Below are 22,765 nucleotides of genomic sequence, written 5' to 3'. Positions count from 1 at the left end.
TATACCCTTTTACTATATAGGATAGAGGCCTGGTGCACGGGTGGGGGCCGGCTGGTTTGCCCTGAAGGGTGTCTGGATCAGGGTGGGGGTCCCCACTGGGGTGCCTGGCCAGTCTGGCTGAGGGGCTGAGGGCCGTTTTCAGGTTGGTGGGTGACTGAAGCTCCCAACTGCTCCTTTTTTTCTTTTTTTTTTCTAATCTGGGCCAGCTTTAGCTCTGAGGCCTCAGCTCTGGCCTTTACCTTCTGTATTTGATACAATGTTGCGGTCCGGCTGGCTGAAGCCCGGCTGACTGAAAGCCGGTTTCTGGGGTTTTGTTTAGCTTCTATATTTGCAACATAGTACATAGTTGCTTAGAATTGCAGCTGAGAGGCCGGCAAGTCAGGCGGGGAATGTTGGAGTCCGCAGTCACTGGAGCAAGCAAGCCTCCCTGTTCGCTTCAGTGCATGGCTGCCGGCCGCCATCTTGGCTGACAGTTAATTTGCATAAGGATATGCTGGTTAGCCAATGGGAAGGGTAGCGGAGTGACACCAATTTGCATGTTTCTCTTTTATTAGTGTAGATGTTGTGAAGAAAATAAGCCAGAGCGAGGTGATAGAGTGATGGGCTGCTATTTTAGTTAGAATGGTCAGGGAAGAGCTCTAAAGATGAGGTGTAGAGAACATAAGTGAAGTGACACAGTGAGTGTTGCAAATATTTGGGATAGAATTGTACAGATTTTGAGGTAAAAGTATGCGTTGGCATTTTTAAGGCTCAACAAGTTCAGTATGGCTAGAGTGGAGAAATTGAGGAGGGAGATTAGTAGAGAATTAGGTCAGAGAGGTAACTAGGGGCCAAGTCACTTAGGGCCCAGTGTAATCTGTAGGTGTAAGAGGTTTTTGACACCTACAGACTGATATGATCTGATTTATTAGTGACTTGATAATACAGCTTCTGTGTGGAAAATAGACTGTAGGGTTATTAGACAAGAAGGAGGCAGAACAGTTAGGAAGCTCATGCATTACTCCAAGTGAGAAAGGAAGGGGACTTGGAGTAGGCTGGTGATGGTAAAGGCAGAGAAGAGGTCATATTGGGATACGTTTTGAAGGTATAGCTGATGGGATTTGCTGATGGCTTGAATGTTGAGTGTGAAGATATGACATCACAATTTTTTGGCATGAACCCAGCCGGTGTGGGTCAGTGTTTGAGTGTTGATCTATGAACCAGGAGGTCAAGGTTTGATTCCTTGTCATGGAACATGCTCAGGTTGCTGGTTCAATCCTGGCAGGGGACTGAGGGGGAGTGCAGGAGGCAGCTGATCGATGATTTTTATCATTGATGTTTCTATCTCTTTCTCCCGCTCCCTCACTCTCTGAAATCAATACAACTATATTGTGAGTCTATCTTCACTCTTGGTATTGTAAAGGGAAATGCCAAAAAAAACACACACCTATATTCTTAAAGTAGCAGTTAGTTTTTAAAATGGCTGTTGTTTCTTGAGATTTAAAAAGAGTACATGTACATTTTATAAGCTATAAACCATAAGAAAGGGGAAAAAAATCACCCAAATTGGTAAACATTCTACCAGACAGCAGACATTTTTCTGTACACATATATATGTTTTACAAGATTAGGATCACTGTTATAAAATATTGTTGACATCTTTGCAGTGAACAAACTATGTAAGTTTTTAATGGCTGACAGTATTCCACTATATAAATACACCATAGTTAATTATCTTATTAAACACTAAAGTTGTTTCAAGCTTATTTTGATAAACAATACTCTACTAAAACTTCTAAAACACAAATCTTTGTGAACTTGTTTAATGATCCCCTTGGAGTAAATCCCTAGAAGGGTAATTGTTAGGAGAAAGGGCGCACTTATTGAAACATTTGCAATGTTTTGCCAAGTTTCTCTTGTCTGCATTTCCCCGGACTATGTGTGCATGTGCTCATTCTCCCAGGTCCGCTGTGATGTGGTTATCGTTAGGCCTCATGTTTGCTAACAGAAGTGAAAGATGTTCTTATATTGCTCTTATTTGTATATCTTTGGTTACTAGTGTGATTGTGGTTTATTGCTCATCTTTGTTTCTTTTGTAAACTGCCTATGTCCTTTGCCTCAGTTTTTCCTCTTTGGTGTTTGTCCTTTTTTACTTATTGATTTACATGAGCTCATTGTAAATTGGATATGCAAACTTTGTCATGTCACTCAGACATAAAGAAAAGTTTTATAGAAGTTGGTACTTTTTAACGCTTTCTTCTCAAAAGAATGACTTTTAGAAAGTTCAAACAGTATTTAAATGTCATCATCTTCACATGACTCAGTGGCTGGGTAGCTCAGTTCATTACAGTGTCATCCTGATATGCCAAGGTTGCAGGTTCGGTCCACACTCAGAGCATGAATATAAGTGGAACACTAAAAATTAATGTTTCTCTCTCTCTCTCTCTCTCAAAAAAAAAAAAAAATCAGTAAAATTCCCTGGGCTTGGAAGTTTCTTCCAGTCCTGGAATTCTTAACCTGAAGCCTGTGGATCCTTAGGCAGTCTGTGGATGGCCTCCAGGGAGACTGTGCACTTCTGAAATTACATGCAGATAGTGTGTGTGTGTGTGTGTGTGTGTGTGTGTACTGTTTTCTCCCCTGGGGAAAGGTCCATAGATTCTGAAAGGGGTCTAGGACACCAAAATGACAAGATCCACTGTTTTTATAGTTGTAATTTATTGTGAGTTATCTTAAGATTTGTGTTTTCCTTTTCCTTCGTGTAGGCATCAGGGATTTGGGGTGCTCTCGGTAATTTTGGCAAACCATGCTGTCAAGCTGTTAACATCCCTCTTTCAAGACCTGCAAGTGGAGGCTCTGCACAAGGTGAGCGGATTGTACTCAGGGAATCAGTATATCGATGGCCGGATCTACTGGGTAAGCTAGTGGGAGCTAGCAGATCAGGTTGTTATTTCCTGATGATTCATAACATTAATTATCTTCTGATGTTTACCTTCAGGGCTGGGAGACAGATGGTCCCCCTGCAGTCCTAAGCATCATGGCTCAGAGCACCTCCATACAGAGAATTCAACGGCTGATTGACTCTGTTCCACTGACGAACTTGCTGTTGACATTACTCTCAACTTCCTACAGAAAGGTGGGTGGGTCATGCCATTGGTAATTGGAAGATCTTATATAGCATAACCTTCTCAGACTACATTCTTACTGTGACCTTTATAAATGCCAAATTTGTGGTAATAGTTTTAAAGATTAGAGGAACTCTTAAATTATTCTAAACATTTGAATCAGCTATTGACTGTTAGCGTTGTGACACATTTGGCTACTTGGTGATTTGTGACAATTGGCACGCTGAAGGAAAAACATACAGTACACTATGGAAACACTCCGTTTTGAATTCTTGTCCATATTTCTGGTTTTGGAGTGCTTTTGTAGGGTAAGGCAGAGAGTCATGAAGGGAGCTATTAGGAGAGCTACTCCTTGGATCTAGAAAGAAGAGTAAGACACAGAAAAGACTTTCCAAGTGGTGATGGGATGAAGTAGGGTGGCTCCAATTTTGTGGTTGTCAGTTACACAAACCTCACTGTTTGCCTAGGCATGTGTCCTGCAGCGTCAGAGGAAGGGCTCCATGAGCAGCGATGCCAGTGCCTCCACTGACTCAAACACCTACTACGAGGATGATTTCAGCAGCACAGAGGAGGACAGCAGCCAAGGTAGAGTCTCTCTTTTCTGTCTTCCAGGAGATCAGCTACACTGCAGGGGTCCTCAAACTACGGCCCGCGGGCCACATGCAAATACAAATATTGTATTTGTTCCCGTTTTGTTTTTTTACTTCAAAATAAGATATGTGCAGTGTGCATAGGAATTTGTTCATAGTTTTTTTTTTAAACTATAGTCCGGCCCTCCAACGGTCTGAGGGACAGTGAACTGGCCCCCTGTTTAAGAAGTTTGAGGACCCCTGAGCTACAGAGTGCAGCGGGAAGTTTCCCAGTGGTTCCTCTAGTTTCCTATTTACCATTTTCTTTCAGCTGCCTAGCCTGGATCTTGATTTTATGTGTACTCAATAGTGACATGTTATTTAAGAGTAAGTTGAGCTGTTGAAAACCGAATGATAGAAACTGCTATAAGTAAAGCCCAGATTGCTTTTCATTCCTTTTCCTCCAAAAATCAAAATACATCGCAGTTCATATTTCTTTTCATGTTAACCCATTTTGTGAACTCTGCTCTGAGCTTTCCCACTGGAACTGAAAAGGTTGTGAGGTGCTTGGTTTGGCTGTTGCCATAGATGTGTGGCTTGGGGAAGCTTTGGGAGAGACTGTTGCCGTGAACTACAGGACAAAACTAGCATTACCTCCTGCCTCAGTTTGGAGAAAGGTTGAAAAAGATTAGTATCTCAGATTCTTTATAATCAGGCCTGAGGGACCAATGTACAATATTGCGAAAGGTACGAATCTTATCTTGGGGTTTACAACTATAGGCAAGTAAAAATTTGCTCTGGAAAATATTTGCTTTGTGGCCAGTAAAATAAAGTGAGATTGGTGTTCTTCCTCTGTTGGGCTCCTTTAAAAAAAAAATCGGTAATAAAGGGAAAAAAAATCAGTTTTATTGAGGTATAATTTACATAAAGTGCTCCCATTTTTTGTATATGTTTAGATGTTTTAAAATTTTCAATTACAGTTGGTGTACAGTATTATATTAGTTTCAGGTGTAAAAACATGAGTTTTGACAAATTCATGCAGTTGTGTAACTACCGCCACAATCAAGATATCCTTGTGTTCCTTTTGACTTAGGTACTTTTTTTTACGAAGTATCTATTTGATATACTAGCATTTTAAATTAAAAAAATGTTTTATGTTTGTTGGGTTTTTTTCTCTGTTCAGATGATGACAGTGAGCCTATTTTGGGGCAGTGGTTTGAAGAGACCATCTCCCCCAGTAAAGAGAAAGTGGCACCTCCACCTCCTCCTCCACCCCCTCCTCTGGAGAGCTCTCCAAGAGTTAAAAGCCCCAGTAAGCAGGCCCCTGGTGAGAAGGGCAACATTTTGGCCAGTCGCAAAGATCCTGAGTTGGTAAGAGTGGATTTCTGAGATTTAGGGGAAGGAAAAATGGGAGAAAGGGCATGAAAAGCAGATAATTTAACTAAAACATTTTGTAGGATGGGTAATTGTAATATTTAAAGGTATTTTATCTTAGGACTTAAATGTATCAATTATGCTTGATGGAATAACTTATACTCTAGGTGGTGTTTCTGTGATTGAGGGTTAGAATCATGGTCTTGGAGTTAGACAGAAGTGAGTTTTCAATTATATGTCTCTTATTGGCTCTGTCAGTTTGGGCAAGAATCTGAACTTCTCCTTGCCTCGGTTTTGGTTTTATCATATGGGAGTGATTGTACCTGCCTTTAAGGGTGTTATGAAGACCTCTTAGCATAGGTCTGGTACATAGTAAGTTCTTGCTAACACTTTTTCCAACCAGTATTTATAGAGGATGTACTCTGCGTCAGCCCCTATTCTGAAGCTGTATCAGCAAACAAGTCAGATACAATCTTTGCTTTCATACAGCTTAGTCTAGTCAAGGATCTGGAATAAAGCAGTTATACAATAATTCAATTTAATTTTAATAGAGCAGGAAAAGCGCTAAGAATTCTATAATGATAATATAGGCCTCAGAATTGAATATATCAATAATACCCTAGAACTGGACAAATATAGATCGTAGCAGAGAAAGAAGTGAGTCAGTCTATTTGGAAAATCCCTGTCTTCATACAATATTTTGTGAAGTCTGTTATACTAAACTGGCATACTGTTTTGTGTAATTGGTAGAATTACATGAGAAGGACTATCATAATTAAACTTAGTCCTGATGTAGGAATTTAAAATCTGACTTTTAAAATTCATTGTTTATTATAAGCATGAGGCCCATGGGCATATTTTACTTCTCCTTGTATTCAGGATTTGTAGGGGCTCTGGGCTTCAGAACCTGATATGAGCTTTTTGTTTTTGTTGTTCTTTTTAGTTCTTAGGTCTGGCTTCCAACATTTTGAACTTCATCACCTCTTCCATGCTGAACTCTCGGAACAATTTTATCCGAAACTATCTGAGTGTATCTCTTTCAGAACACCATATGGCCACCCTAGCCAGTATCATTAAGGAGGTGGACAAAGATGGACTCAAGGGTCAGTAGACAGGATATCTTTTTCTAGGGGAGTTTGGCTGTCGGCAGGGTGGTGTGATGCATCAAGTAGCTGCTTGAATAAATTGGTTTTCCCATTTGTCTCCAAGGTTCATCAGATGAAGAGTTCGCTGCTGCTCTCTATCACTTCAACCACTCTCTGGTGACTTCTGACCTCCAGTCACCCAACCTGCAGGTTTGTGTGCACTATGACTGGTCAGGCCAAGAGCTCTCCATCAGTTCTCGGCAGGCTGCAGTTGTTCTGTTGCTAAGGAATGCAGTTTGTCATGGAATCCCCACACTGGAAAGAGTTTCTGAGAAGGATTCTAGTATGTCCCTCTGCCTCAATTAGGATCATTTTAGGGAAAATAAAATGTCACTCAGGAACAACTACATAATTCCCAATGACTGTCCTAGTAGAAAAGTGGACAAAATAAACAAGAGGGCAGTTTATTTAAAAAATATAAATGGCCAACAAACAGGAAATGTTTATCATTAGTAATCTTCAGAAATACAAATTAAAAGGTGTGTTTTAAAGGAATCAGATGACAGGAGATAGATGCTCTCATATACACTCCTGCTTGCAAACCCACCACCAAAATGAAGTCTATGTTCTGGATCGTGGACTTCTAAATCTTAAAATTTTCTCTCCCTACTGAAGTACCTGGTGTCCTGAATTCTAAATCTGAAATTTCTCATTTCATTAGTTTCATATATGTATTTATTTTTGCATTTATAGTTCTTAAATGTTAAAATTATTGTTTTTAGCTTTTATAGCAAATGACATCGTGATCTATGGAATCTTTTTAGGCTTTTTTCACTTAATATTATTTAGTAATAAACTGCCAAGATCCATCTATACTTTTGCAGTTCTTGTTTTGACTGCTATATAATATTCCACTGTCTTTGTGACTATACCAGTTTATTTCCCATCTGCTCCCACTGATAGACCTTTGGGTTGTGTCAGGTTTAATTGAAATTCCAGGTGTTGCTATGGTCTTTCTTGTACATCTCCCTGTTCTCTTGGGACTGTAACTAGGAGTAGAGTTGATAGGTTATGGAGTTTGTGAGGCTTTAAGCAGATAATGCCAAACAACACTTCTAAGTAGCTGTACCAAATTTTACTCCCACCAGCAATGTGTCAGAGGCATGTGGATTCACATTCTCTCCCAACACTTGGCAATGTCATATTTTCAAAACTTTCTTAACATGGTCACAGTGGTTCTCAATCTTATTGTGCATAAGGATCCCTGAGGATTTTGTTTAAAATACTGATTCCTAGTTACTGCAACACTGCCGTTGCCCAGTGGAATTTGGTAGATCTCCAATAACTTGCCCTACTATTTTGAAAAGTTTTTTGTTACTCTTAAGATTCATTCAGTAGATTCTCAGAATCAAGACACAAGTCAAGGATTTGAACTTGTCCCCAAAGGGACAAAATCCAGGAAGCTATTTCAAGTGGTTAAAATTGATTCTCATAATCACAACATATTTAAGAAATTCTTAAAATTTTTCTTTTGTTGAAAAAAATAATTATAAAATCTATTTATACTTATCTACTGTTACATGAAAACATTTATTTTTTGGAGGGGCAGGAAAGAGGATATAAATTGAGTAGAAAAGTTGTTGACCTATCTAAGATGAAGGGAAGGAAATGTTTCAGTTAGTAGATGGCCAGCAGTACTTCTCAGATTGTATAGGGTCAAGGTATCTTCCAAAGTTACCAGTTCCTTGTCCAGATCTGAGTTTATATAGGGAAGTTTCAGAGTTCATAGACTTGGTCTTTTCTTGCCTAAACTTGTCCAAATAATGGGGAAGAAACATTTTTCTCTAGAGAATAGTTCTTAAGATTCCAATAATGATGTTGTCCTCTTAGCATTTTAAAAATAATTACAGCCTTGTGTTGACATGCAATCAAATTGCCCATAGCTACTGAAGAAATCCTTAAACTTCCCTTTTAATTTGATCTCCAAACATTGGACTTTAAATTTCCCCCCCAAATTTCATAGCTATGATGGAAGAAAGTGCAGGGTGGTCAGTGCAATCTAACAATCTTCTATTGAGTTCCCTACCTCAGATATTGTTTCTTTGGAGTAATGTACAAAGCCACATTACCTAAGGTGCTGTGAAGGGCAACCAGTTAGGGGCGACCAGGCCGGCAGAGGGAGGCAGTTGGGGGCAACCAGGCTGGCAGGGAGGGGGCAGTTGGGGGCGACCTGGCCAGCAGCGGGGGGCAGTTAGGGGTGACCAGGCTGGCAGGGGAGACTGTTAGGGGTGATCAGGCTGGCACGCAGAGGCAGTGAGGGGCGATCAGGCTGGTGGTGGAGGGGGCAGTTAGGGGCGACCAGGTAGGCAGGCAGGTGAGCGATTAGGAGCCAGCGGTCCAGGATTGTGAGAGGGATGTCCGACTGCCGGTTTAGGCCTGATCCCCAGGATTGGGCCGGCAGTCAGACATCCCCCGAGGGGTCTCGGATTGGAGAGGTTGCAGGCTGGGCTGAGGGGACCCCCCCACCCCACCCTTGTGCACGAATTTCATGCACTGGGCCTCTAGTATTGTATAAAATTAAAGGAATATATGTATATTAATCATAATCCTTTCACCAAATTCATGATTTTAATTTGTACATGTCTTCTTCTAGTCCCCATCCATATAGTTGGCATTGTTTTACAGTTGTAATGAGAACATTGATACATCTTGATTTTTGCCTTTTCAAATTTTATATATATGTTTTTTATGTTTACCTTGCCACCGTGTGGCTGCATATTAAACATTTAGATATTTTTCCTGGTTTTTTATTATAATAGTGCTACAGTGTCTATTTTTTATATAGCTGAGGCATGTTTATTATTTTTGAATCATTACCTCGAGTCAGGGATTGAGAAGTCGTTCATATGTGTGTTGAGCATAGCGATTAAGAATGTAGGTTTTAGAAGTAAACTTGGCTTTGTTACTTGGTAATCTTGTGGCTTTGGTTGAAACCACTCCGAGCTGCTTCCCTCAAGGGCATGTACCTTGGTTGCGGGCACATTCCCAGTAGGGGGTGTGCAGGAGGCAGCTGGTCAATGTTTCTCTCTCATCGATGTTTCTAACTCTCTATCCCTCTCCCTTTCTCTCTGTAAAAAAAATCAATAAAATATATTTAAAAAAAAAAAAAAAAAAAGAATGTAGGTTTTAGAAGTAAACTTGGCTTTGTTACTTGGTAATCTTGTGGCTTTGGTTGAAACCACTCCGAGCTGCTTCCCTCATCAATAAAATGGAGCACATACCTACCCAACGTTACAGCTCTGAGCATTTAGTGTGATAGTGTATGTAGAGCGTTTAGCCTACGGTAACTGCCTAGTACGCGTGAACTACTTGTGATATCTTTAATGTTTTGAATAATTATTTCCAAGGAATGAGCTCCTCTAGAATGTTTTATAAGAATATAATTTAATGTGGCAGACTTAGAAGTTTATCCTGTGTCCTGAGGTAACCATGATTTGTGTTTTCTGAAGCCAAGTGAGAAAGCAGGCTTTTGTCTGCTTTTCCATTGCATCCTGCTCAGTTTGTGTGTGTTTGAGAAGATAAGTTGCAGCTTAGATAACTGAGCTGAACGTAAAGCTCATTTGAAAGACATGCCTCAACTGGAGGCAGACAGCCCTGATTAATTCTAGATGCCTTGACATCTTCCAGGCAAGTTTCCCTGCTAATACTGTTAATGTAAGTTGTTAGACCTACAACGTGTTGTATCTTCCCCTTTTGAGTGTTATTTGTAGCATATAACTGATTATGAAAGAAAAAAATGTTAGCTATTTCAGTTCAAGTTATCTTTGGAAAGTACAGACTTTTCATGTTCTATCCATTTAGAATATTTCCCTGATTCTGCCGTCTCAATGCATTTCTCCTTTTTCAGCACCTCATTTCTGACACTAATTAATGATAATTGTTAATGGGGTTAGGTTAGTAATTTTTTCCTTTATATTTTTGTCATTTGTTGAATGAAATGATCTTTTTCAAAACTACTTCTAAGTCTGAATTTTTGCATCCTCTTTTATTTAAATTACTCCTTTCAGTGTTAAAAAGTAACATTAGAGAGCATGAGTAGCCTTTTGGCCTCATTTGCTGTCCTTTTCCTAATGGTCTCTTGTATGTCTTTCATGTCAGAACACACTATTGCAGCAGCTGGGAGTTGCTCCTTTTTCTGAGGGCCCATGGCCCTTGTACATCCACCCTCAAAGCCTCTCTGTACTGTCACGCCTCCTGCTCATCTGGCAACATAAAGCCGCTGCTCAAGGTGACCCTGATGTCCCTGAATGCCTTAAAGTTTGGGACAGGTAAGAAAATGCCAGAGGAGCCCTGTGGAGAAGGTTATTTCCTTTTTCTTTGTAGTGAATCTGTACCTCTGAGGTGGTTCTCTGATGATAGTGTTGAAAGTGGTGAAGGTGGAGGAGTGTGTTTCTGAGGGAGAGGGTTGGGGGAAGATGTGCTGTTTAAAAGACAGAAGTACATAAACTATGGTCTAGAAACAGAATTCCTTCAGCCAGGAAGGGATTTGGTTGCAATTATGAGATAGAACCTAAATCATGAACGTAACCAATTTTATCCTGACCTGGTTTTCTGAGAGGGAACAGGGAAGCCAACTCTGTCTGGTTATATTGCTTTCAGCATGAAACCACTGAGAGTGACTCGCAGTCTTTTTTTGGACAACTTTTAAAGAATTTTTTTACTTGGGGGAAGCTCAGATTAATTATCTAAATCCTCTTTAGATGGACCTATATTTGCATTTTTGTTTACGTGGTTAGGAGTCTTCAAAGCAGTTTATTTTCCTAAAAGGCTTTGCTTTTCCTCTTTTTATGATCAAATAATTCTAATTTTGGATTGAAGAAATCATAAACCCCTCAAATGCCAAAGACCCTACATTTTTCCTGGTGGAATCTTGCAAAAAGGCCAGGAGGTAGTAGGGGGAATGTGAGGGGGAAGCCCTTATTAAAACACAAATCTCTATTCTGATAGCCAAAGGCAGCAGAAACAGTTGGCTACATTTATTCCTTTTTTTGCATAAAAGCTCTTCCAACAAGTTCTAAATAGCAGAGGTTTGAGTTATTTTAGACTATTATTATGCATTGATTTAACCTGTACTATAAACTAAAAAAACTCTAGAATCAAAGTATAGGGAAAAGTAATAATTGTTTTTACCTGACCAGATTTGTTAATTAAAAAAAAAAAAATCACCACCTTTTGGGAGTTGGCAGTTCTTGCCATTGTCACAAATGGCTGGGCTGGTGTTAATACTCCTGTGGCCTCCCTAGGCATTGCTGAAGGTTCTTGTGGATCCATCTGGCTTTTTTGTAGCCAAGATTTAGTTTTTTCTTTACATGTGGCTTTTTGTCTTCCTCAATTTGCTATCTTAATGCCTGGGTTTAACTTCCAGCACTTAACATTGTAACACTTTGGAGATGTTCTAATTTTTTTCCCAATGGACATATTCTCCTTTTCTCTGGTAGGTTTTTGTTGACAATGAAGCAGAATGCCTTGCAAGGGGTGGTGCCCAGTGAGACAGAAGACTTGAACGTAGAACACCTGCAGCTGCTCCTTCTCATTTTCCACAACTTCACTGAGAAAGGCCGGCGGGCCATATTGGTCCTTTTTGTGCAGATCATCCAGGAGCTGAGTGCCAACATGGATGCCCAGATGCGCTCTGTGCCTCTCATTCTGGCTCGCCTTCTTTTGATCTTCGATTATCTGCTTCACCAGTACTCCAAGGCCCCTATGTATCTGTTTGAGCAGGTATGATGGACATACTCTTTTTGCTTTACTAGCTGTTATTGAGAGTGTTTTCTTCTTGAGTTACATGATATAAGCCAAAGTGACCTGCTCAGTTTAGGTTTAAGGTGTTCATTGTGGTAGGCATTTGAGTAGCCTTAGGAAGACCACTAGGACTTGTGTTTGTGCACTCACACTTTGTTTAGCCAGAAGCAATAAATGTAGCTGACTTGATTTGATGTGTGTGTTAAAAGTGGATTATAGGCTCTGTTCACAGGTGTCCTTCTTTGACTTAACCTTGCTTTGTCTAGCAAGCACAGTACCCTGAGCATCAGCCCTTAGTGAATATCTGTTAGTGGTTGAATAATGGTCAAGGAGTAAATTTTATGGTTTGGTGAATTCTTCTGTAGGAATCCAAAATGAGGATGGAAGGGCCAGTTAAGGATTATTATACTCAGCATTTCTTAAAATGTTTCATTTTACTCCAGCAAAAAGATGCTCCCCAAAAGAAGTCACTGGAAAATGTGAAGATTTTATTTTAGTTATGAATTCCTTAAACTTTGATGCATCGGTGTACATCATGCCTGGAGTGAGAAGCAGATGGCAACTGTGCATTCTTCTTACTTTGAGTATTTGTTTTAAAAGGTGCAGCATAACCTGCTCAGTCCTCCTTTTGGTTGGGCAAGTGGATCCCAAGACAGCAACAGCCGCCGGATGACCACCCCCCTCTATCATGGTTTCAAAGAAGTAGAAGAAAACTGGTCCAAGCATTTTTCATCAGGTCAGACAAAAGACTGTCAATAAGAAACTGAGTTATTGGTTCTCATGGGCAGGAGACTCCTTGAGGATTTTTGCTCATTAGTTTGTCTACTGCCTTGGGTGACAAGTACCTATAGATTCAAAACATTTTCAGAAATAGATGCTCACATCTCCAGCATTTATTTTAAAACAACAAAAACACACACATTGAGACACAAGAATTAGAGTCCTTTTGTCTGCCACTCTAGATTGATTAAATTTAATTTCTCTTTGGATGTGGTTCTAACTCACAGGCTAAATTCCTTTTGGGTCAATATTCAGAAAATAATGGGAGTCATGACATTCTGTGTGGTATTCCTAGTTGCCCATTCTTTTGATGAGGTGCCTCTTGTGTGCATTTTTTAGTATGAGTTTGCTCTTATGAGGATTGTGAGATGTTTAGAGTATTCTGTGGAAATGTTCAAGTGTTCGTATGAATTTATTATCATTTGGATCTCTTATTAGTCCCTTTGGTATTGGGGGAAATAGTATTTAACTTTAAGGTAGTCAGTCTAATGATACAATTTTGTTGATGAGCTTGGTAATAGAGCATGTTAGTTAACTCGTAAGTAGTAGTTCTTATCTGGGGGTGATTGTGCCCCCACCACCAAAGGAGATATTGGGCAGTGTCTGCAGACATATTTAGTTGTCACAGCTGGGAGGCACTCCTGGTATTCAGTGGATAGAAGCCAGGATGGTGCCAAACATTCTACAGTCTGCAGAACAGCCTCCTGTAGTGGAGTTATTTGGCCCAAAATGTCAGTAGTGCTACGGTTGGGAAACCCTGTTCCAAAGTGTTTCTTGGTTTTTACATTTTACACTTATTAAACAGAGTTGAGAATAAAATACTTTTTTTAATAAGCACATTATTTTTCAGATGCTGTGCCACAGCCCAGATTCTACTGTGTCCTGTCCCCAGAAGCCTCAGAGGATGATTTGAACCGACTCGATTCTGTGGTACCAGGAATTTTAAAACCCCATTGTACATGCGGGTCAGATGGTTTCCACCAAAAGCAGTCTGTCAGGGGGAAAGGGAATGACTGTATGTAATGAGGGAATTTGTCTGTGTTAAGGTTTGAGCTTATTCTAAGAGGACAATGCTATTTTGAGGTTTATTGGCTGGGCTCCAGTTTTGCTATAGGGGATGTCCTTCTTGGTGGTTGACACCTCTGACACGTGATTCCTGAAGACTTAGCATTTTCACATGCCAATATTTTAATGGATAAACATAGTTGCCTTATTCTAAAGCCTGCACTGTGTGCTGACAATGGCTTATATGAGGGCCCTGAGTGGGAATCTTTCTGTAATAAGAAATTATTAATCAGAATTAGATGAACTCTTTTGTCAATCATGAGGTTAAACGATAGTGTAAGTAGTAGGAAAAAAATATTTCCAAAAATAATAAATGATTGTCTTTCTTGGTATTAGGCATGTGATGTTCTCTTCTCAAAGCTTGTCAGTTATGATGAGCTTTATACTGCCCTGACGTCCCTGCTTGCAGCTGGTTCCCAGCTTGACACGGTCAGGAGAAAGGAAAACAAGAATGTTACAGCGCTGGTAAGACCATGGAAGCCTCGGCTAGTTATGAAGTTTGGCCTTTGTTTGATAATTGGTAGCAGTTCTACGAGAAATTTCCTTCAGTATTTCTATGTCATTATTCATCTTAGAGATAATTTTGTCATTTGTTAGCATTGGGAAAATTGTGACTTTGAGAGTTAATGGCAACCTAAGTATTACATATCCTGTGAGTGCTTAATGGGTGATACCGAAAGCCTCACACTTGAACTTTTTCTGTGGTTACAGCAAGGTGTCTCTCTCTCTCTCTCTCTAGAAGCCTTAACAGCAGTCAGGCCACAGAAAAGGCCAGCTGATTGCGGGCCTGCCAAGGAGAATGTCCTGCTTTCTTTTAGTTACTTGTTAAATTGTTTGGAGAGCCCAAGTTGTCTCAGACAGCTCTTTTGGCCTGTGAAGTGTGCAGAATAAGGTGCAAATTATTTGTATGTGCTTTCACGTTTCCTGCTTTATTATTAGATATATTCTCTAGAACGACTTGAGAGCCAAATCTCAATTGAAAATCAGGACTATTCTGCTTTGAGAGTTGTGTTTGGAGCAGTTCTTACCATTAGGGAGACCTTGAGGCAGTGCTACTACCTTATTGACTGCTCTTTTTGCTTCTTCCAGGAGGCCTGTGCCCTTCAATATTACTTTTTGATACTGTGGAGGATCCTAGGAATTTTACCACCATCAAAGACCTACATGAACCAGCTGGCCATGAACTCACCTGAGATGAGTGAATGTGACATCTTACACACTCTGCGGTGGTCTTCTCGCCTGCGGATCAGCTCCTATGTCAACTGGATAAAGGTACCACAGGGGAATGTAGAGCTTGCTGCTAAGAAATAATATTCAAAGCCAGTGTTCTCTGTGCTGTTGGGAACTTTTAAATGTAAAGGTAATGAAAACTTCAGACTCTGTCTATACTGATCTCCTGAACACTTTTTTCTTGCTGTCCAAATAGGATCACCTTATCAAACAGGGAATGAAGGCTGAACATGCTGGTTCTCTCCTAGAACTGGCTTCCACTAAGTGCAGTTCCGTGAAGTACGACGTTGAAATTGTAGAGGAATACTTTGCTCGACAGGTATGTGTATTTTGGATTCATCGTGACTGAATTTGGCTTTTGCCACACAGCCCTTTGCCACAACTAATTAATATCTTGTTATTTTTAAAGATCTCATCATTCTGTAGCATCGACTGTACCACCATCTTGCAGCTCCATGAAATTCCTAGTCTGCAGTCCATCTACACCCTTGATGCTGCTATCTCGAAGGTCCAGGTCTCCTTGGATGAGCACTTTTCCAAGATGGCTGCTGAGACTGATCCTCATAAGTCATCTGAAATCACCAAGAATCTACTCCCGGCTACACTACAGCTCATTGATACCTATGCGTCATTCACTAGGTGTGATGGGCTGCCTGCCCGGAGGTGGCAGAAAGGGAGAGTTTAGATCCTTGGGTGGTTTACTAGTACTTTCTTCAGGAGCCTGAAAATTGCTAAAATTGAACTTTATAGTTCTAAGTACTATTCACTCTTCAGATCCTCAACGATTCAGAATTTTGTTGGTTTTGTTTTTATCAACTTAGATTTTCTTTCTTCTCTAATATGAAGGGGTGTCTGATGAGGGAATTTGTGAATAATTCAGTAAGACTCAAGAGAAAGTTTAATTCTTATAAATCTTTAAATGTTTTCTAGCATTTTACTTTTAAGATACAAAGAAAGATAATGTAATTTTTCCAAGCATGGTCATTTTTTCCATTATGTACTAAGATGAAGCTCTTTAAATGCTCTTTAAATTTTATGGTATGTAGTTAGAGAAACAAATTTTTAATGAGTTAGAGTATATTAAAATCCAACCCTTTCTAATAAGCATGGCAAATCACATGCCATGTAGATTTGTTTGTTCTTCATGATGTCTAAGTATTTTGGAATTCATTTTCAGTGTATAAAAATTGGGAGTTTATTCACAAATCAAAATTTCTGGACTTTTTTACGTTGAAAGAGCTGGCAGAACTGGGCCTGACTTGCCACAGATCAGAAACAAACCAGAGCTGAGGGGTGACCACTCTTGTCTCGTGCTCACTGGGCACACAGGGGCTTTAAGCTTATTCCCTTTTTCTGGTCCCTCTAGGACAGTGATGGCGAACCTTTTGAGCTCGGCGTGTCAGCATTTTGAAAAACCCTAACTTAACTCTGGTGCTGTGTCATATATAGAAATTTTTTGATATTTGCAACCATAGTAAAACAAAGACATGTTTTTGATATTTATTTTATATATTTAAATGCCATTTAACAAAGAAAAATCAACCAAAAAAATGAGTTCGCGTGTCACCTCTGACACGCGTGTCATAGGTTTGCTCTCACTGCTCTAGGATTTCATTATTCAGCTCCTATTCTATTGGGCTTTTATGTTAAAAGGGACTTGGGTTTTTGTAAAACTTAACTAGTGTCTTTTAATGTGAATGCCTTCCAGTAGAGAGAGGACTGTTGCTTGAGGCAAAGTTTTGGACAAATAAATAGGAAGTAAACATAAATAATAAATATGAGAGCTTGCTATGTGCCAAGTGGCTTTCTAGGTGCTGGTGTATAGTAGTAGCAGAGCTAGGGCTCTGCCTTCTGAGAACTTACGGTCTTTAATCTGGCCCATTAGGCCAATAATTTCAAAATGGAACTGTTACTAGATGTTCCTGGGCAAGTGAGTTTGGGAAGTGCTGGGTAAATAATATTTAACCGTTTTTAAAACTTCTCAGAGACTTTATATATTGCCCATCTTCCAAGGCCAGGGGGAGAGGGGTTGAAATAGTATTCACTATTTCCTGAACTCATTTATACTGGAATTGTGCTTTGGGAACATTTGAGAGGATGGGATATTCTTTGGGAAAGTTACCCATTGGAATTCTTATGAGACCAGAAAGGGGCAAGAGCTGTCCACTGTATTTAACAGACTAGGAAACGGGTACAGGTTGTCCAGAGTGAGTTTCTCCTAACTACAATGGGAGGAGATTCCTTCGGCTTTTACAATCCCCCGTTTTCTCTTCAGAGCCTATTTGCTACAGAACTTTAATGAAGAAGGATCCACCGAGAAACCTTCCCAGGAGAAATTGCACGGCTTTGCTGCTGTTCTGGCTATTGGCTCGAGTAGGTGCAAGGCAAACACTCTGGGTAAGTGAATGTGCTTTTGCATAATACTGTTATTACGCCAGTACTGCCACTTCCTTCCCTCTCCACCTGTCTCTGGCATTTTCCATTTATTGGAACCTTTCTGTGCATCAAGCACTGACAGGTTTATCGGTTTAGATCTTCACAGTAACCCTGTAAGTGTTGGTATCATCCCCTTCTACTCATAAGGAAACTGAGGCTTAGAGAAGTTATTTGCCCCTAATCCTATATCTTTGCAAGGGGTAGAGCTGGAATCCAAACCAAGATAAGTTGGTTCTAAAGCATTAGGCTATTTTGTGAACACAGATCTTTGTTCTTTTTTTCAGTTATAGAAATTAGAAAGACGAGCAGACTATTGTTTCATGCTTGGGAAAACCTTCCCCGACTTAGGAATGATCTGGTAGAAATTTAGGATGGGGAATCAAAAGAACTGGAGTTAAGTACAGTAGTTACGCTTTAAAATTTCCAGCCATTTGTCCCTGGCCCGTTTGGCTCAGTGGATAGAGCGTCGGCCTGCAGACTCTCAGAGGTCCTGGGTTCGATTCTGGTCAAGGGCACATGCCTGGGTTGCGGGCTCGGTCCCCAGTGGAGGGCGTGCAGGAGGCAGACAATCAATTATTCCCTCTCATGATTGATGTTTCTATCTCTTCCTTTCCCTTCCTCTCTGAAATCAATAAAAATATATTTAAAAAACAACTACTTCCAGCCATTTGTATTTTCCTGAATTTCAAACTTTAAATGCTTTGGATGTTCAAATATTCTCACTTTAGAAATTAAATTTTACTACTTCCTTGAATGCTGTTCTTTACGAAAAGGGATCAAAGCAACACTTATTTGTAGAAGGTGTAGCAGATGTTTAATAGTGATTTTAGTCTAACTTTTAATGACCTACCTTTACTTTGCGTCTTGTTTCCAGTTTTCTGCTTTACTTACATGATTAGAAAGTGAATATGGTGGGAAATAAAAACCTTACAATTGAGATTAAGCAGTTAGATAGTTCTTGGACATAATATCACTATTGAACTAGCCATCTAAGCCAGCGGTTCTCAACCTGTGGGTCGCAAACAATGAAAATACATCTTGCATATTAGATATTTACATTAGAATTCATAACAGTAGCAAAATTACAGTTATGAAGTAGCAACGAAAATAATTTTATGGTTGGGGGTCACCACAACATTAGGAACTGTATTAAAGGGTTGCGGCATTAGGAAGGTTAAGAACCACTGAAAGCTATCTTAGGAATTATTTTGACAGCTTGAGCTGTGATGGTTCTTTTCTGCCTTTGGGCCTGGCTTTAAGATGCTGTGCCCTATTCTTTTTCTCTAGTGATGATTCCTTGTCCTTTTTGTGGCCACCAGGTCCAACACTGGTTCAGAATTTGCCATCATCAGTGCAGAGTGTGTGTGAATCCTGGAACAACATCAGCACCAATGAATTTCCCAACATCGGATCCTGGGTGAGTGTCTGTCTTTCCAGGAAGCACTAGCCCGTCTGTGTTCTGTTTTTATTCTTTAGGCTGAAAGTAGCTACCAAGGGATCTTAGTATGCTCCAATAGTATTTGCTGTGGCTAAATCACTAATCAAAGCCTTGAATTATCCATTTGGGACCCATGTGGTCTTTTGCTAAGAAGTGTGTGTCCTTGTGTTACAGGACAGGTACTCTGTTACTCTGAGCCTCAGCTTCTTCATCTGTTAAATACAGATGTGAAATTAAGAATATGAAATGTAAAGTGCCTTGCACATCATCTGGCATGAATTCTCAGTAAATGTTAATTCTGTTCCCTTTCCTTTTTAGCTTATGTCAAAACCATGCTACTCTTGTTATAATTTTATGGGGTAGCTTTTAGGTTCTCTAGGCTTTTAGAAGACTGTTTGCTCTTCTGTCAGTTTACTTGAACTTTGTGTATTCTCTACTCAGGTTACCTCTTAACAGATTATTACAGTTCTTTGGAAAAGCCAACTATTATAATCTTATTATCCCTGCTTTGTAATGGTGGCTTCAGTTTACATTACCTAGAGCTTGTAGTACAAGGATAATTAAGATATTTGTAATGGAGATCCAGATGCATTGCAAAATCTAGATCCTTCTCAGGTATTCAAGACAACAGTTTTCATGTTGTGAATATACAGTTGACCCTTGAACAACTGGCTTGAAATGTGTGGGTCCACTTATAGGTGGATTTTTCAGTTGACCTGTACAGTTCAACTTGGCATTGTTCAAGGATCAATCCTGGTGTATGAGGAGGACTGACTGTAGTTATATGCAGATTTTGGAATGCATGGGAGATCGGTGCCCCTAACCTCCAAGTTCATCAGGCCCAACTGCAGTATATTCTAATTATTTGGAAAGTGATATTGAGCATTTTAACTTTTTATTAACTAAATTTTAACTTTTAAAATATTAAATTAATTTTGTACTAACTAAAGTTTGTACCTGCTCCCTCCACTCGACCAGCTTTCCTTCCCAGGATGTATAGTGTCCACTGAGGTTTATTGTCTGTAAACCTCAACAGGGCCTTAGTTTATGTCAGCTTGGTTTCTTTTTTCCATGTGAGAATTTTATCCTGGGTAGGTAGATGGCCTGTCCATTTGTGTCTGTTTTGTCTCCATTCAGCGAAATGCCTTTGCGAATGACACCATCCCTTCAGAGAGTTACATCAGTGCTGTGCAGGCTGCTCACCTGGGAACTCTTTGTGGCCAAAGCCTGCCCTTGGCTGCTTCCCTGAAGCACACCCTCCTCTCTCTGGTCAGGTTGACTGGGGATCTTATTGTGTGAGTACTTACTATGTAGCCTGAAGTCCTCTCTATGCCTGTATTCTGTCATAGCTAAAAAAAGGCATGGGCATTTTTTAAAAAAAATCTACATAATAATGCCTTATGCATGTTTCTGTAGCTGAAAGCCTGGTGGGTTAGAATCTGAGCTTTCACCTAGAATGATTTTTAACTTGGTTCTGAAGGACAGCAGAGTACCTCCTCCCCTCTCTGTATAGTATTTCAGAAAAGGCATGCTGGCTTTAGATCATACTGTGATTTGGAGCTGCTTCGGGTTTAAACTTTAAGGTGATAGTGATATATTTGAAATCAGATGTTTCTCCAGATCATTGTGGGAGGCACACACAGCCATTGGGGATTAGGAATGGTCATGGAGGGACTATTTTGTCTTCCTGTACATAGGTCACAGGTAAAGTCCTATATCACATTGCCTTAAAAGTTAGCCAGATTCCTGACAGTTCTAGAAAAGTATCTGGGATGGCTTATTAGATTAGGTTTTAGTTAATTTTCTTTTCTAAATATCAAAAAATACATCTTATTGTTTTAATAAATGAATTTTTCATATGGAAATAAGTTTTGCTTCTGATATAACAATGAAAAAAATGATATGATGGCATCTCTGTAAAAAGCAACTATCAAGGGCAAAAAGATTGGACTAAGAGTCCTTCCCCTTAGTAATGACTGAATTGCCCTATTTTGCCATCCCCCCTTGCAGCATTTTGGAGAAGTATACTCACTAACTTGGCTCCGTTTTCTTTGTTGCAGTTGGTCCGATGAGATGAACCCGCCACAGGTAATCCGGACCCTGCTTCCCCTTCTTTTGGAGTCGAGCACTGAGAGTGTCGCTGAGATCAGTAGCAACTCCCTGGAGCGCATCCTGGGCCCCGCGGAGTCGGACGAGTTCTTGGCTCGTGTGTATGAAAAGCTGATCACTGGTTGTTACAACATTCTGGCCAATCATGCGGATCCCAATAGGTGAGCCTGATTGAGGAGATCAGTCAGGTTCCTGTGACCTGCTACTCTCAGTGAAATGTACCAATACAGGCTCCTTTATGTCATTAATTATTAGCTTTTTATTGTGCTTTTAAACAGAAATTTCTATACTTGTGTGCACTTTGTGTTGTCGGCATGGGCATGAAAGTTATTTGGAATCCTTTTTTGTGGTTAATTCTTAAGAATAAACATGAAGAAAATGGAAGGCTTAAATGTTCAGATTTGAAAACTTGAAATATTTCAACAGATGCTTATCAAGTGCTATACTAGATGTGATGAAGTATACAAAGAAACTGATAACATTTCTAATATTTTTGTGACCAGGCTTCTGAGATGGGTGGTCAGTGGAATTAGGTAGTTTCATAGCATTGTTTGGCTTTGATAGTTTAGGCCATGTTGATGTGGGCGAGTCATAAAGAACAGTTGAGTAAGTTATAGTTTTACCCTACTGAGAACTATATAAATAAAGGGTCTAAGTATTGGGATTTCCTTACTTTATGTTGTTGAGACCAGGGTTTTTTTTTATCCTGGGCTCTCCCCCGTCCCCCTTCCCCCCATTTCATCCCTCTTCATTCCTTCCTTCCTTCCCTCCTTCCCCACCTCCTTCCATAACATCAATGGTCCTTTGGACTCTAAGCCATCGACTACATCAGTTATCTCAGATTTTAGGAATTTTTTGTTTTATTTTAATTTATTAAATATTTATTGAGTACTTAATTGTGTGCTAAATTTATGCTAAATTTTGATGAGACAAAATTGAATATTACCCTCAAGGTTTAGTCATAAACAGACTTTAGGCTTTTAAAAATCGGTATTAGGAGGACATTGAAACAGACCTCCTTTTTGGTAGTTCATTTTTCTTTTTTATCCACAGTGGACTGGATGAATCCATCTTGGAGGAATGTCTCCAATATTTGGAAAAGCAACTGGAAAGCAGCCAGGCTCGTAAAGCCATGGAAGAATTCTTCTCTGATAGGTGAGCAGAAGTTTGTTTTATTCAGTGAACATTTTTCGAATGTCTCCTGAAAGTAAGGAGCTATCTATGTTGACTTAGGTATTCTTTCTCAAGGAATACTTTAAGGACTGCTTAGGTGTGCAAACAGTATCTTGGGGAGGACTTAGGTTAATGGCTGACTCCTTGAGGTTATTGATGAGGAGTTGACTTCTTGAACACCTTGTGTTGTTGACTCACAAATGACCAGTTCCCCTAGAGGAGATGAGATTGTGAAGAAATAGAAATGGATATTAATGTGCTTCTTTCCTTTTTTCCCTTTCTGCCTCCCAGTGGAGAACTTGTGCAGATCATGATGGCAACAGCCAATGAGAACCTCTCCGCTAAATTCTGTAACCGAGTTTTGAAATTCTTCACCAAACTCTTCCAGCTGAGTGAGTGACAGCTTTTAGTAATCTTCTTATGGGAACTTTGATGTCTGGCTAATACTGTGCATTTCTTCTGCCCGAGTGTCACTATAGCATTAAAATGATAACAAGTGGAGAGAATCCCTCAGAAAGTTCAGAAGGAAGTAGAAAGCTTGCTTAAAGCCTTTCCCCTTTCCTGGCTCACAATTTGCACCTTCCTTCCTTTCCCCCTGCCCTC

The 22,765-nt window shown here is 39.9% G+C and overlaps 1 protein-coding gene across 6 annotated transcripts in view; it reads left to right on the top strand.

The window, feature by feature from the left end:
• The window catches only part of UBR4 (ubiquitin protein ligase E3 component n-recognin 4), a 121,582-nt gene that overhangs the window by 18,648 nt on the left and 80,169 nt on the right, over window positions 1–22,765 (top strand). For all 6 annotated transcript variants that reach the window (XR_002830557.1, XR_002830558.1, XM_006093985.3 and 3 more), the window contains exons 12-31: window positions 2,742–2,841; window positions 2,975–3,112; window positions 3,569–3,686; window positions 4,854–5,041; window positions 5,988–6,147; window positions 6,254–6,339; window positions 10,288–10,457; window positions 11,628–11,910; window positions 12,532–12,667; window positions 13,562–13,641; window positions 14,113–14,241; window positions 14,866–15,048; window positions 15,203–15,325; window positions 15,416–15,645; window positions 17,282–17,403; window positions 18,762–18,859; window positions 20,018–20,175; window positions 20,941–21,150; window positions 22,043–22,144; window positions 22,454–22,554. Coding sequence is in view for 4 of the 6 variants with exons in the window: in XM_006093985.3 (XP_006094047.1) it covers window positions 2,742–2,841; window positions 2,975–3,112; window positions 3,569–3,686; window positions 4,854–5,041; window positions 5,988–6,147; window positions 6,254–6,339; window positions 10,288–10,457; window positions 11,628–11,910; window positions 12,532–12,667; window positions 13,562–13,641; window positions 14,113–14,241; window positions 14,866–15,048; window positions 15,203–15,325; window positions 15,416–15,645; window positions 17,282–17,403; window positions 18,762–18,859; window positions 20,018–20,175; window positions 20,941–21,150; window positions 22,043–22,144; window positions 22,454–22,554 (2,915 nt within the window). In the remaining 2 variants the exon portion in view is untranslated. The remainder of the gene's footprint in view (window positions 1–2,741; window positions 2,842–2,974; window positions 3,113–3,568; window positions 3,687–4,853; window positions 5,042–5,987; window positions 6,148–6,253; window positions 6,340–10,287; window positions 10,458–11,627; window positions 11,911–12,531; window positions 12,668–13,561; window positions 13,642–14,112; window positions 14,242–14,865; window positions 15,049–15,202; window positions 15,326–15,415; window positions 15,646–17,281; window positions 17,404–18,761; window positions 18,860–20,017; window positions 20,176–20,940; window positions 21,151–22,042; window positions 22,145–22,453; window positions 22,555–22,765) is intronic.

Source organism: Myotis lucifugus, unplaced genomic scaffold, assembly GCF_000147115.1.
Source record: "Myotis lucifugus unplaced genomic scaffold, Myoluc2.0 scaffold_128, whole genome shotgun sequence".
Lineage (NCBI taxonomy): Eukaryota > Metazoa > Chordata > Mammalia > Chiroptera > Vespertilionidae > Myotis > Myotis lucifugus.
Note: the sequence above shows the minus strand (reverse complement) of the source record. Positions and strands in the feature narration are given on the sequence as shown.